Consider the following 15,436-nt stretch of genomic DNA (forward strand, 5'->3'; position numbering starts at 1 on the left):
TACAGTATGTAACATTGTATTGTATTGTATTGTAATCAAGCGCGGCTCCAGAGGAAGGGCGCAGGGGGCGATAGCCCCTTCCGTGCCCAAATTTTACTTCTTATTTCTTTGTAGGGAATATTAACGTTAACTTAAAATACTTTCGTTAATGAGCTACTCTTCTTTCAATCAAAATTTGTAAGGAAATACTGAATTTCAGTAGTATTTGAGACCGTATATTATGTGAATATCCCAAGGGCAATGTCGTGATCACTAACTGCATCCTCCTATGTGTGAGAGCCCTACCCGATAGGTAGAGACCTGAAAAATTCGCGGATTCATTTCGTGACACGCTACAATTCAATTAATTATACCTTAATGCTGCTACTGTCCATTGGTTCACTGTTAACCTGGAGTAATGAGGGCCAATTGGAGACCCTCACTCGTAGAAGCGTCGAGACGACTGACTCACAAGTCAACAGCCAACGAACGAACAGTTTGGCATTTGCCAGAGTGTGTGGAGGATAGTAGAGTCTATCCTGGAGGTCATTGATACCCGCGAAATTTTTCCCGGTCTCTGCCGACGGGTCTTCCTGGAGCCGCCATTGAATGTGACAGTTGAAAGACGCGTGGAGTGTAGCTTCGTGAAGCTCCTGGTGCATGTGGTCGGTGTGTATCCTAGAGGAAGGTGGTGAGGCGGGCGGGGGCGGGTGGTGAAGCCGCCTCCTCCTCCGCGCCGACGAGGCTGTTGTCCAGGCTGAACAGCTCGACGGTGGACTGGCGGCGGGCGGCGGGAGGCGGCGGCGGCTGGGGGCCGGCGGCGGGCCCCGCCTCCGGCACCGCCGTCAGCGAACCGGCGCGCGCCGCCGCCTGGCCGCTGTCCACCGAGGTGACGGAGGTGAGCAGCGAGCCGCGGTGGCTGTCCGCCGCCGCGTGCCCCTGGTGGGGACCCGGGGGACCGCAGCCCCCGCCGCCCCCGGCGCCGGCGCACGCCGCTGCCATCCTGCCGGCGCAGCCCGTGGCGGCGGGGGCGGCGGCGCCCTTGTACCTGGCCGCGCGCCGCGAACACAGCCCGTACCTGCGCGACACTGCAGCTCTCAGACACCATTTCTTTTCCTAACCTAACTAAAACCTTTGCATATATATACTGTATAGAAGTCGCCAGCCCAGGTTAAAATTTCTAAATACGGTTTCGAGGTAGTTGGTTAATTCACCGCCGCAATCGCCACCATATCTAGGGCATCGTCGACTTGTGGTGGTCCCTAGCGGACAATAGTGTCGGAACTCTTCAAACATCCCTTCCCCCCTCCCCCGTTCAACGACCTTGAGCTGCAGTGATTGATAGGTGGGGGGGGGGGGAATGACAGCGGGCGACAGTGCTGCGCTCTAACGTGTAAATAACACAACTAAGACGATACAGGGCGTTACACAGCAGCGCACTGCAGCGGTGAAGTTCCCAAGCTGCTCCTCATACGCTCCTGAAAAAAACGTAGAGTAAATCCTATCCACTCGCGACTTCTATACAGTGTGTGTGTGTATATATATATATATATATATATATATATATATATATATATATATATATATATATATACTAGCTGCCCGACCCGGCTTCGCACGGCTATACTAATGGAAAAAGAATTATGCCACATCTCCCATTTACAGTAATGGTAAATAATAAAAAATTCCGTGAAAATTTATTACAATGCTGTATAATGTACCGATGGTTTCCCGACTCGTGCACGCAACATAAAACTGATGTACCCGTACTTCGCTACGGCAGTCTACAGGCAGATCACTTTTGCGCCGCTCATAATACATGCCCCTCGTTGTGGGTACGCCACTGCCGCGCGATGCCCGTTGCCATGGAGACGCAGAAGGCATGAACAATGCAAAAATGAAATAGCCGTTGCCATAGAGACGAATGAAGCATCAACAAAGCAACAGCCGTTGCCATGGTGATTTCCTACCAAAAACTGGAAATAAAAAAAAAATGTTAGGGGTGGACAACCCTTATTACTTAGGGGTATAAAAAATAGATAGTAGCCGATTCTCAGACCTACTGAATATGCATACAAAATTTCATCAAAATCGGTCAAGCCGTTTCGGAGGAGTATGGCAACGAAAACTGTGACACGAGAATTTTATATATAAGATATATATATATAAGATATATATATATATATATATATATTCAAAGCTAAAACTAAGTGTATTTTGGAGGGGTCCGGGTTAGGGAGGGACCTAGGTGCGTCTCAGGCCGAAGCCTATACGCCTGGTCATGCTGGGATTAGCCATGCAGGGAGAGGGTCGCCATGCATCGTGTGCTTAGGAGGGGGATTGGCCAGAGCCACGGCAGCGATTGGCGCCATGTCTTAACTCCCCTCACTCTTAACTCTAGACTAAACTACTAGATAAGTTGGGCCCAGGTAAAACCTGCATAGACACAGAGGGAAAAAAAAAAAAAAAAAACCCTGAGCACTTTCATGCGGGATGCCAAATTTCATGCATTTAATTTCAGGCAGGTTAAATACGCGAGAAAGAAGGATGGTTCAGGAAGAAGAGTTGGTCAGAGCAGAAAGAGTCTACCATACGGTAGGGGCGACACTGCTCACGTGTTAGACCCCGACCTCACCCTTACACTTAGGAGTGAACTAGAACCTGGCAGACCTGGTGACAAAGAATCCACTCGGAAACTCTGGCACTGTACTAGTTATACAAAGTGCACGCATGCTGCACACTAAAATAAAATTTTAAAAATCCATTTCGGAACAGCCTATAGGCCTAAGTAGATTTAAAATTACCTATTTATTATGGAAATGTTTTTGAAACTTAAATAAACTTCTGTAACATTATATGATCGTCAATATTAAAAAAAATTGAAATACACTTTTTCTCATATTCTATGCTGCGAAAATATTTTGAATGTTTTAACTCAATGCATCTAGCATTGGAAGTCTTAAACAATTTCATATTTTGCCTATTAAGGTAGTTATGTAATTATTTTTTTACCTTCAAACACTATTTTTTCATCTCTTGTACTAATAGGTGGTAGTATAGAATTTCTTTTAGAATTTTTGAAGGTAATATTAAGAGGTTTATAAATAAATTCTAACGAATTTGATACTAAGGAAGTTTAATTTTTAAAAATTCAATCCCGGTTTTTTACGGTAATAATTCTTTTCATCAAAAATTGTTTCATCCAAAGATTTTAGATAAAGTTTAGGTGTTTTAAAATAAATCATAAAGGATTTGGTAGTATATATTAAAAACAATTTTTTTTTGTCTTTCTGTCCTTGTTTCCACCCTTGCAGTAGTTTTCAACAATACTTAAAAAGTTACGGAAGTTTTATTAATTTTCTTATTTCAACACCAGGTTTTTAAAACCCCTTGCCGTAATGGTTTGTATTATAAAAATTGTTTTACACAAAAGTTTTAGATACAAATTGTAAGATTTACAAACAATGTGTACGGATTTGATGGTATGCCTACTAGAGAATTATTAATTCCTTCTGGTATTTTAACACCTCTTTATCCATTCCTCGCACAATGTTAGATGCACCGAAAATTATTTCAGGCAACTATTTTGATAGTATTTATAAGGTTTACAAACAATATGAACGGAATTGATAGTGTCCCCACTAATGAATTTATAAAATTTTTTGTCGTTGAACCCCTGTTTTTCCCCCCAACCCTAGCAGTAATGGTTGTTCGTATAAAAATTATCCAGACGAATGTTGTAGAAAAAAATTTATTTTTTACAATAAAACATAACGTACTTAATAGTGCTCATGGAACAGAAATTTTGAATTGTTTAAAATACTACCATTTAATTTTTTTTAACCCCTGCAACAATGGTTCGGCTTATCAAATATTGTTTCAGACAAAAGTTTTAGATAAAAATTATAAGATTAACAAGCAATTTGTAAGAATTCGATGTTGTGCCTACGATGGAGGTTTTGAATATTTTATTTTTTTGTCCTGGAACCCCCGTTTTTTTAACCTCTTGCAGTTATGGCTGGTCGTATCAAACATTTATTGCGACAAAGTTATAATACTTTCAAACGGATGTGATATTCTCCATATTATTAAAGTTACAGGTTTTTCTTTCTGTTTAAAAAAAAACCTTCCCCATTTCGACAAGCCTTGGGCATTAGTCGTACGGAGGTATTCAACTCGTTTTTTCACGTCTAGTATCGCGAGGGAGCGCACCTGCTGAGCAGCAAAAACAGGAACTCGACACAACAATACACAAGCCTCGGGCATCAGTCGTGCAGAGGGGAGCGTACCTGCTGAGCAGCACGAACAGGAACTCGACATAACAATATACAAGCCTTGGGCTTTAGTCGACCGGAGGTATTCAACTCGTTTTTTCACGTCTAGGATCGCGAGGGGGCGTACCTGCTGAGCAGCACGAACAGGAACTCGACATAACAATACACAAGCCTTGGGAGTCAGTCGTGCAGAGGGGGCGCACCTGCTGAGCAGCACGAACAGGAACTCGACACAACAATACACAAGCCTTGGGAGTCAGTCGTGCAGAGGGGGCGCACCTGCTGAGCAGCACGAACAGGAACTCGACATAACAATACACAAGCCTTGGGAGTCAGTCGTGCAGAGGGGGCGTACCTGCTGAGCAGCACGAACAGGAACTCGACACAACAATACACAAGCCTTGGGAGTCAGTCGTGCAGAGGGGGCGCACCTGCTGAGCAGCACGAACAGGAACTCGACACAACAATACACAAGCCTTGGGCATCAGTCATGCAGGAGGTAACGTACCTGCTGAGCAGCACGAACAGGAACTCGACATAACAATACACAAGCCTTGGGCATCAGTCGTGCAGAGGAGCGTACCTGCTGAGCAGCACGAACAGGAACTCGACATAACAATACACAAGCCTTGGGCATCAGTCGTGCAGAGGAGCGTACCTGCTGAGCAGCACGAACAGGAACTCGACATAACAATACACAAGCCTTGGGCATCAGTCGTGCAGAGGAGCGTACCTGCTGAGCAGCACGAACAGGAACTCGACATAACAATATACAAGCCTTGGGCTTTAGTCGACCGGAGGTATTCAACTCGTTTTTTCACGTCTAGGATCGCGAGGGGGCGTATCTGCTGAGCAGCAAAAACAGGAACTCGACATAACAATACACAAGCCTTGGGAGTCAGTCGTGCAGAGGGGGCGCACCTGCTGAGCAGCACGAACAGGAACTCGACACAACAATACACAAGCCTTGGGCATCAGTCTGCAGAGGGGGCGTACCTGCTGAGAAGCACGAACAGGAACTCGACATAACAATACACAAGCCTTGGGAGTCAGTCGTGCAGAGGGGGCAGACCTGCTGAGCAGCACGAACAGGAACTCGACATAACAATACACAAGCCTTGGGCATCAGTCGTGCAGGGGGGAGCGTACCTGCTGAGCAGCACGAACAGGAACTCGACATAACAATACACAAGCCTTGGGCATCAGTCGTGCAGAGGAGCGTACCTGCTGAGGAGCACGAACAGGAACTCGACATAACAATACACAAGCCTTGGGCATCAGTCGTGCAGAGGGGGCGTACCTGCTGAGCAGCACGAACAGGAACTCGACATAACTGTACACAAGCCTTGGACATCAGTCGTGCAGAGGAGCGTACCTGCTAAGCAGCACGAACAGGAACTCGACATAACAATACACAAGCCTTGGGCATCAGTAGTGCAGAGGAGCGTACCTGCTGAGCAGCACGAACAGGAACTCGACATAACAATACACAAGCCTCGGTCATCAGTCGTGCAGAGGGGAGCGCACCTGCTGAGCAGCACGAACAGGAACTCGACACAACAATACACAAGCCTTGGGCATCAGTCGTGCAGGGGGGAGCGTACCTGCTGAGCAGCACGAACAGGAACTCGACACAACAATACACAAGCCTTGGGCATCAGTCGTCCAGAGAAGGAGCGTACCTGCTGAGCAGCACGAACAGGAACTCGACACAACAATACACAAGCCTCAGGCATCAGTCGTGCAGAGGGGAGCGTACCTGCTGAGCAGCACGAACAGGAACGCGACACAACAATACACAAGCCTTGGGCATCAGTCGTCCAGAGAAGGAGCGTACCTGCTGAGCAGCACGAACAGGAAATTGACACAACAATACACAAGCCTCAGGCATCAGTCGTGCAGAGGGGAGCGTACCTGCTGAGCAGCACGAACAGGAACTCGACACAACAATACACAAGCCTTGGGCATCAGTCGTCCAGAGAAGGAGCGTACCTGCTGAGCAGCACGAACAGGAACTCGACACAACAATACACAAGCCTCAGGCATCAGTCGTGCAGAGGGGAGCGTACCTGGTGAGCAGCACGAACAGGAACTCGACACAACAATACACAAGCCTCAGGCATCAGTCGTGCAGAGGGGAGCGTACCTGCTGAGCAGCACGAACAGGAACGCGACACAACAATACACAAGCCTCGGGCATCAGTCGTGCAGAGGGGAGCGTACATGCTGAGCAGCACGAACAGGAACTCGACACAACAATACACAAGCCTCAGGCATCAGTCGTGCAGAGGGGAGCATACCTGCTGAGCAGCACGAACAGGAACTCGACACAACAATACACAAGCCTCAGGCATCAGTCGTCCAGAGAAGGAGCGTACCTGCTGAGCAGCACGAACAGGAACTCGACACAACAATACACAAGCCTCAGGCATCAGTCGTGCAGAGGGGAGCGTACCTGCTGAGCAGCACGAACAGGAACGCGACACAACAATACACAAGCCTCGGGCATCAGTCGTGCAGAGGGGAGCGTACCTGCTGAGCAGCACGAACAGGAACTCGACATAACAATACACAAGCCTCGGGCATCAGACGTGCAGAGGGGGCGTACCTGCTGAGCAGCACGAACAGGAACTCGACATAACAATACACAAGCCTCGGGCATCAGTCGTGCAGAGCGGAGCGCAGATTCTGAGCAGCACGAACAGGAACGCGACACAACAATACACAAGCCTCGGGCATCAGTCGTGCAGAGGAGCGTACCTGCTGAGCAGCACGAACAGGAACTCGACATAACAATACACAAGCCTCGGGCATCAGTCGTGCAGAGCGGAGCGCAGATTCTGAGCAGCACGAACAGGAACTCGACACAACAATACACAAGCCTTGGGCATCAGTCGTCCAGAGAAGGAGCGTACCTGCTGAGCAGCACGAACAGGAACTCGACACAACAATACACAAGCCTCAGGCATCAGTCGTGCAGAGGGGAGCGTACCTGCTGAGCAGCACGAACAGGAACGCGACACAACAATACACAAGCCTCAGGCATCAGTCGTGCAGAGGGGAGCGCACCTGCTGAGCAGCACGAACAGGAACGCGACACAACAATACACAGGCCTCGGGCATCAGTCGTGCAGAGGGGAGCGCACCTGCTGAGCAGCACGAACAGGAACTCGACACAACAATACACAAGCCTCGGACATCAGTCGTGCAGAGGGGAGCGTACCTGCTGAGCAGCACGAACAGGAACTCGACATAACAATACACAAGCCTCGGGCATCAGTCGTGCAGAGCGGAGCGCAGATTCTGAGCAGCACGAACAGGAACTCGACACAACAATACACAAGCCTCGGGCATCAGTCGTGCAGAGGGGGCGTACCTGCTGAGCAGCACGAACAGGAACGCGACACAACAATACACAGGCCTCAGGCATCAGTCGTGCAGAGGGGAGCGCACCTGCTGAGCAGCACGAACAGGAACGCGACACAACAATATACAAGCCTCAGGCATCAGTCGTGCAGAGGGGAGCGCACCTGCTGAGCAGCACGAACAGGAACGCGACACAACAATACACAAGCCTCAGGCATCAGTCGTGCAGAGGGGAGCGCACATGCTGAGCAGCACGAACAGGAACGCGACACAACAATACACAGGCCTCAGGCATCAGTCGTGCAGAGAGGAGCGCACCTGCTGAGCAGCACGAACAGGAACGCGACACAACAATACACAAGCCTCAGGCATCAGTCGTGCAGAGGGGAGCGCACCTGCTGAGCAGCACGAACAGGAACGCGACACAACAATACACAGGCCTCAGGCATCAGTCGTGCAGAGGGGAGCGCACCTGCTGAGCAGCACGAACAGGAACGCGACACAACAATACACAAGCCTCAGGCATCAGTCGTGCAGAGGGGAGCGCACCTGCTGAGCAGCACGAACAGGAACGCGACACAACAATACACAAGCCTCAGGCATCAGTCGTGCAGAGGGGAGCGCACCTGCTGAGCAGCACGAATAGGAACTCGACACAACAATACACAAGCCTCAGGCATCAGTCGTGCAGAGGGGAGCGTACCTGCTGAGCAGCACGAACAGGAACGCGACACAACAATACACAAGCCTCAGGCATCAGTCGTGCAGAGGGGAGCGCACCTGCTGAGCAGCACGAACAGGAACTCGACACAACAATACACAAGCCTCAGGCATCAGTCGTGCAGAGGGGATCGCACCTGCTGAGCAGCACGAACAGGAACTCGACACAACAATACACAAGCCTCAGGCATCAGTCGTGCAGAGGGGAGCGCACCTGCTGAGCAGCACGAACAGGAACGCGACACAACAATACACAAGCCTCAGGCATCAGTCGTGCAGAGGGGAGCGCACCTGCTGAGCAGCACGAACAGGAACGCGACACAACAATACACAGGCCTCAGGCATCAGTCGTGCAGAGGGGAGCGCACCTGCTGAGCAGCACGAACAGGAACGCGATACAACAATACACAAGCCTCAGGCATCAGTCGTGCAGAGGGGAGCGCACCTGCTGAGCAGCACGAACAGGAACGCGACACAACAATACACAAGCCTCAGGCATCAGTCGTGCAGAGGGGAGCGCACCTGCTGAGCAGCACGAACAGGAACTCGACACAACAATACACAAGCCTCAGGCATCAGTCGTGCAGAGGGGAGCGTACCTGCTGAGCAGCACGAACAGGAACGCGACACAACAATACACAAGCCTCAGGCATCAGTCGTGCAGAGGGGAGCGCACCTGCTGAGCAGCACGAACAGGAACTCGACACAACAATACACAAGCCTCGGGCATCAGTCGTGCAGAGGGGAGCGTACCTGCTGAGCAGCACGAACAGGAACTCGACACAACAATACACAAGCCTCGGGCATCAGTCGTGCAGAGGGGAGCGCACCTGCTGAGCAGCACGAACAGGAACTCGACACAACAATACACAGGCCTCGGGCATCAGTTGTGCAGAGGGGAGCGCACCTGCTGAGCAGCACGAACAGGAACTCGACACAACAATACACAGGCCTCGGGCATCAGTCGTGCAGAGGGGAGCGCACCTGCTGAGCAGCACGAACAGGAACTCGACACAACAATACACAAGCCTCGGGCATCAGTCGTGCAGAGGGGAGCGCACCTGCTGAGCAGCACGAACAGGAACTCGACACAACAATACACAAGCCTCAGGCATCAGTCGTGCAGAGGGGAGCGTACCTGCTGAGCAGCACGAACAGGAACTCGACACAACAATACACAAGCCTCGGGCATCAGTCGTGCAGAGGGGAGCGTACCTGCTGAGCAGCACGAACAGGAACGCGACACAACAATACACAAGCCTCGGGCATCAGTTGTGCAGAGGGGAGCGCACCTGCTGAGCAGCACGAACAGGAACTCGACACAACAATACACAGGCCTCGGGCATCAGTCGTGCAGAGAAGGGGAGCGTACCTGCTGAGCAGCACGAAGAGGTCGCGGCGGTACTGCTGCGTGAGCAGGGCGTACAGGTAGGGGTTGGCGCACGAGTTGAGCGGGTAGAAGAACACCAGCAGGATCTTGGTGTGCGACACGTCGATGAGCGGCCTGCCGGCCAGCGCAGTCAGGCCGAAGAAGGCGATGGGCGCCCAGCACGCGAAGTCGGTGAAGACGAGCAAGGCCATGCGCTTGGCGACCGTCATGTCGGAGCGCGCGAGCGCCGCAACGGCGTCCTGCCCGCCCTTGATGGAGCAGTACATGCGCGTGTAGCAGGCGCAGATGACGAGGAAGGCGAGCCCGTTGAACGACAGCAGCACCACGATGTAGGCCAGGTCCGTGGAGTCGCTGATGTCCAGCGGCAGGCAGATGCTGGACCGCAAACGACAAGCGACCACCATACTCGACAACAGTTCCCGAAACTACTTACAAGTTTTACCCTTACTTAGACTGGATGTAATATTTTGCGTATCAAGGGAGTTACAGTAATATTAGTGTTGCAAAAAAAAAAACCTTCCATCTCTACCTTTTAAGTCCGATCTTTACCAGTGGCGCAACAACAGGGGGGGGGGGGGAGGGAATTTTTCCCCACTCTGAAACCTTGAAGAGGGGGGCAAACTGGGGCAAAGAAAGTGCTGTGTAATCAATTTTTAGATAATGAAACTGCTTAAATAGCACAATTTTCCACCTTGAAATACAAATTTTCCCGGGGGATCGACGATTCTTTATAAAAAGGTATATTGCCCACCCCCCCTTTTGGAAATTTAGTTGTTGCGCCCCTGATCTTTACCATTGATGAAATCGACAGAGATTTCCCAATTATACACTTGTGTATCAGTCTGGAAGTAATTTGTGCAAAATCACAACAGTTATAGTGTACACACAAAAGTTAAATCAGTTATGTATATTAAAGAAAAATTAGTTGACGATGGATTTTAATTCACAGAGACCCTGAAGTGAAAAATAGGTAGAAAATTCCCAGAAGTCACATCATGTTATCGATTTAAATAGGTGGTCTTTTTTTTAATTTACCTAAATTTAAATCATAGCCAGGGATAATGAAATAACCCCAACTTAAGCTGGATACAATTATAATTATGGGATATATAAATGGGAACATTAGTTTCTGTACAAAAGCCCCCCTCCCTCACTGGCTTTTGGGTTCGCCATTGATTACAGCAGGAATATATACTCGAGGGAATATTTGTGTTATCCAGCTAAGTAGGCATTGCAATGTGTGCCTTTTGTTTGTGTTTGGATGATCGATCGGTCAAGATATTTGTAGTTTTCCATGAAGAATAAATGAAAAAAAAGTTTGCTTAAAACGAATTTGTTGTTACTTATACCGAACCAAAGAAATTTTGAAATCAGTTTTCACATTAAAAAGGTTAAAGATTTTTGTAAATGGGTTTTTATGCATTTTGTTGTCCTTTTCGTTGCCGATCTGTATCCCAAGTTCCGTGCAAGCGCAGGGCTCACTTTTTCGTAATTTTGTCCAGATGGCGGACTTGCGTCTGGTGCCATCAACTCGTTTATTATCATTTTTGTGATCATCGAGGGATGTACTAAGCGTGTTGGTGTGCCAAATGAAACTTTATAATAGCGAAACTCTCCTGGAATTATTATGTATACTCAAATGGTCATTAAAAAGAAATAATCACAAATTATAAAGTACCTGAGAATATTAGAAAGGCGGATCTATTTTTTGTGCGATGGTGCTGCTATCTATAGCATATTTGCTTTAAAAATTGTATCGATGGTTGCGGAAGAACTGCTAGAATGCATTGGAACCAGTTTCTAGCCTCGCGTTTATTAAAACGGTTGTTGTTTTGTTATCTTACTGGGGTTTTGTTTGGACAAGTTCTAAAATACGTCCCTCCAGTTAGGTTACGGTTGTATTTCAACAAGGCAATGCTTATTAGCTACCATACCCGAACGTCTTTGAATTCCGCTCTAGCATTGAATATATATACTGTATAGAAGTCGCGAGTGGATAGGATTTACTCTACATTTTTCAGGAGCGTATGATGAGCAGCTTGGAAACTTCACCGCTGCAGTGCGCTGCCGTAACGTCCTGTATCGTCTTAGGTTGTTATTTGCACGTTAGAGCGCAGCACTGTCACCCGCTGTCATTCCCCGCACCCCCCCCCCCCCAACCCAACATTCACTGCAGCTCAAGGTCGTTCAACGGGAGTTTGTGCGTCACAAAACTGTAGGGATGAGAGGTTGGGTAGAGGGTGGGTGGAGGACAACGTATGTTTGAGGGAGGGTGGGGAAGGGGTGTTTGAAGAGTTCGACACTTGTCTGCTAGGGACCACCACAAGTCGATGCCCTAGAGATGGTGGCGATTGCGGCGGTGAATTAACCAACTACCTCAAACCGTATTAGAAATTTAAACCTGGGCTGGCGACTTCTATACAGTATATATATATATATATATATATATATATATATATATATATATATATATATATATTCAAAGGCCCTAGGCTTCGAATACAGATGATGGAAACGCAAGAAGTAGAGAACTGGGCAGTGTTGCGTTGCATGTGTTACTGGGGTGTTTTTTTTTTTTTTAACTCGGCCTGATTGGCAGTCTATGGGATGTCCCTCACCTTGTCTTGTAGTACCCGCTCACACCGAAGATCGGCAGGGACGCCATCGTCAGGGAGTAGACCCAGCCGGCGGTCATGATCTTGCCCGCCGAGCTGAGCTTCAGCCTCTTGTTCAGGTGGATGGCGTACGTGATGGTGTACCATCGCTCGCTGGTGATCACCATGAGGGTGAAGACGGACAGCTCGCTGGCGAACACGGTCAGGAACCCCGCCACCTCGCAGCCGGGACCTGCGAGATCGCGTTCACTCGTAGCTGACATCTGCAGGGTTTGGCATGCGGGGTTAACCAACACGGTGAGGGAATTTTTAATTCCAGGGGTGTTGTGTAACTAGGTATAGGTCAGGGGCGCAACACTAAATTTCCAAAAGGGGGGGGGGGGCAATATACCTTTTTATAAAGAATCATCGATCCCCCCTAATGAAGCAAGGTGGAAAATGGTGCTATTTAAGCAGTTTTACTATATACAAATTGATTACACAGCACTTTCTTTGCCCCCGTTTGCCCCCACTTCAAGGTTTCAGGGGGGGAGGGGGGCAGAATAATCTTGCCCCTCCCCCCTGTTGTTGCGCCCCTGGTATAGGTAACTGGTGTTTAGAAGGGAATTTACCCATTGAGACGTTTGGTGACACTGACCATGTAGTTACTGTTATCGGGCGCCCATTTTGATTGTTCAGTTCTCTCCTTTTGTTCACATAATGTGAGTAGGTTGTGCGGTCGACTTCAACGAGAACACGAACCAATAGGTATGCCGTGCATTACAATTCGTGTTCTGGACCATGGGACAGGTGCTGTGACTTGTGGTTTTTTGGACAGTTTCGTGCATTTATCTCTCCCAATTGTTTTGCGTGGTCCTGCGGTGGAACCTGGTTGTAACAACAAGGGAACTGTGCATTGCAATGGTAAACAAGGGGGAAGTGTGAGATACATTCAATGGTCAATCAAAATCTAAATATCATGTAAAAATTTTGAGAAACTATTTAAAAACAATGAAATTATTAAATCGTATTAATAGTAGACAAAAATACAAATATAAGTAAGCAAAATAATTTAAGAAACAAAAATTTAAGATATTTGATGTAGCACGTTCAGGATTACAACAATGCCGAATTAGCTACTTTGCCGGATTATAGAACATCTGTATAGATGCAAGGGGAATTCCAAAAGTGACAGTGCGATATGAACCATTATGAACTTTGAGGGTACTAAAAACGCCGGCAGTGCAGTGATGCGACCTGGCGGCCAAGGTCGACAACTGGAATCCACCCGGAAAAATAAACTGATCTCAGAAGCAGGATTGATTGCTGGATTACAGAATGCGAAACCACGTCGGAATGCAAGACGAAAGATCCTTGACCGCACTAGGTTTCGGAGATTGCACCCCGCATTAAAGAGCCCAGGGGTTTCCCCTGTGTATGTGCAGGTTTTTCCTTGAGCCCAACTTAATCTTTTTTTAGTCTAGAATAGTCAGTGAGGGGAGTTGGTCCATGGCGCCGATCGCAGTCATGGCTGGCCAATCCACTCCTGACACATGATGCATGCTACCTCTCCTGCATGGTTATAGCGTATAGGCTTCGGCCTGAGACCCACTTAGCGTCTTCCCTACCCAGACCTATCCCGCACACTTATAACTTTATGTTAGGTTCGGAAGAAAAAAAAGCCAGTCATGGGGACTGTCAACAGAAGTGAAAACTTAAAACTTTGTTTTTAAATGTGTAATATGACATCATTTCTACGTCAAATGTACGTAAGAAAATGATTTTGGTATTATATCAGTACGATGTCAGCATGATATCATTTAGCTTTACATCATTTTTCAGTCACAACAGATGTCAGTGGTTATGTAAAAATTACGTAAAAAAATTCATTACCTAGCTATGACTTACGAGTGATGTCAGACCTAGGTCATGTATTCACGTGGTCAAATTAACTTCACTTACTGCTACTACATACAGCATGTCGGTGATGCGAACTCACAAGAATTTTACCCATCCCAAAAAAAGAGTCCAACACGCACATGATGCAGTCAAGTATATATACAATGTATTAGTGGTGTGTATACGCGTTATACATGTACACAGGCCGCTGCGCGTCGCCAGTCTGGCGCAACACGTCACTAGCATGTCGGTGACGCGCAGTGACGGATACAGAGGGGCGAGGGGGGGGGGGGGGGGCTAAGGGGCTCAAGCCCCCTCCAAAAGCATCTGGGTCCACCATTGTTTTAGCGTTTGCCTTGATAAAGCCTAGCCTCAGCTGGGTCAAGCCCCTCCCAAACCAAAATCCCGGATCCGCCACTGGTGACGCGAACCCATAAGTTTTGGCCTTACCAAAAATCGCTCAACGCGGCTAAAGAAGTTTTCACTTTAAAAAAAAAAGTGTAGTTTCGGGAGCTTCACCGTTCTGCCAGTCGATGGCGTGGTTGAAGTAGGTGCCGACGGAGCGCGCGTCCACGCCGGCCAGCAGCGCCAGGTACAGGCCGATGCAGAGGTCAGCGAACGCCAGGTTGCACATGAGGAACTTGGGCACGGTGACGCGGAAGCGCGACGACAGCAGCACCAAGAGCACCGCCAGGTTGCCCAGCACGGCCGCCACGCTGACCAGCCACACGGCGACTCGCAGGCTCCAGTTGCCCATCAGGTCCTCGCACGGGTTGAAGGCGTCGGGCGCCGGCCGGCACGCCACGTCGCGGTAGTTCTTGGACAGGTTGCCGCACATCGCGTGCACCTGTGGGACCGTGCACCAACCCTTGGCGTAGCCAGGAGGGGGGGGGGTTAAGGGTTCAAACACCCCCCCCCCTTAGCAACAAATCTTTAATTTATTTCTTATTCATCACTCAAACAAATTTCACATTAAAATTAACAATATTTAAATTTAAGAACCGAAAACTGCTAAAATAGCACTATTTTACACCTTAAAACCCAAATTTTTCCCGGGGGAAGACCCCCGGACCCCCCCCCCCAGCTTTAATACAGGGGGGGGGGGCATACTTTTTAACACCCCCCCATACACAAATCCTGGCTGCGCCATTGCGATGCACCAACCCGTGGCCTTCTAGTGCACGAGGGAGCGTCGTAGTTCACAACCACTGTAC

The 15,436-nt window shown here is 48.7% G+C and overlaps 1 protein-coding gene across 1 annotated transcript in view; it reads right to left on the reverse strand.

Moving 5' to 3' along the window:
* Positions 1–657: 657 nt before the first annotated feature.
* LOC134536324 (lutropin-choriogonadotropic hormone receptor-like) overlaps positions 658–15,436 on the reverse strand; it is a 133,017-nt gene continuing 118,238 nt past the window's right edge. Inside the window, exons 12-15 of the mRNA XM_063376076.1 lie at positions 14,742–15,069; positions 12,348–12,576; positions 9,712–10,104; positions 658–1,057 (exon numbers count right to left, since the gene is read on the reverse strand). Coding sequence (XP_063232146.1) covers positions 658–1,057; positions 9,712–10,104; positions 12,348–12,576; positions 14,742–15,069 — 1,350 coding nt within the window. The remainder of the gene's footprint in view (positions 1,058–9,711; positions 10,105–12,347; positions 12,577–14,741; positions 15,070–15,436) is intronic.

This window comes from Bacillus rossius, chromosome 10, assembly GCF_032445375.1.
Source record: "Bacillus rossius redtenbacheri isolate Brsri chromosome 10, Brsri_v3, whole genome shotgun sequence".
In the NCBI taxonomy this organism is placed as follows: domain Eukaryota; kingdom Metazoa; phylum Arthropoda; class Insecta; order Phasmatodea; family Bacillidae; genus Bacillus; species Bacillus rossius.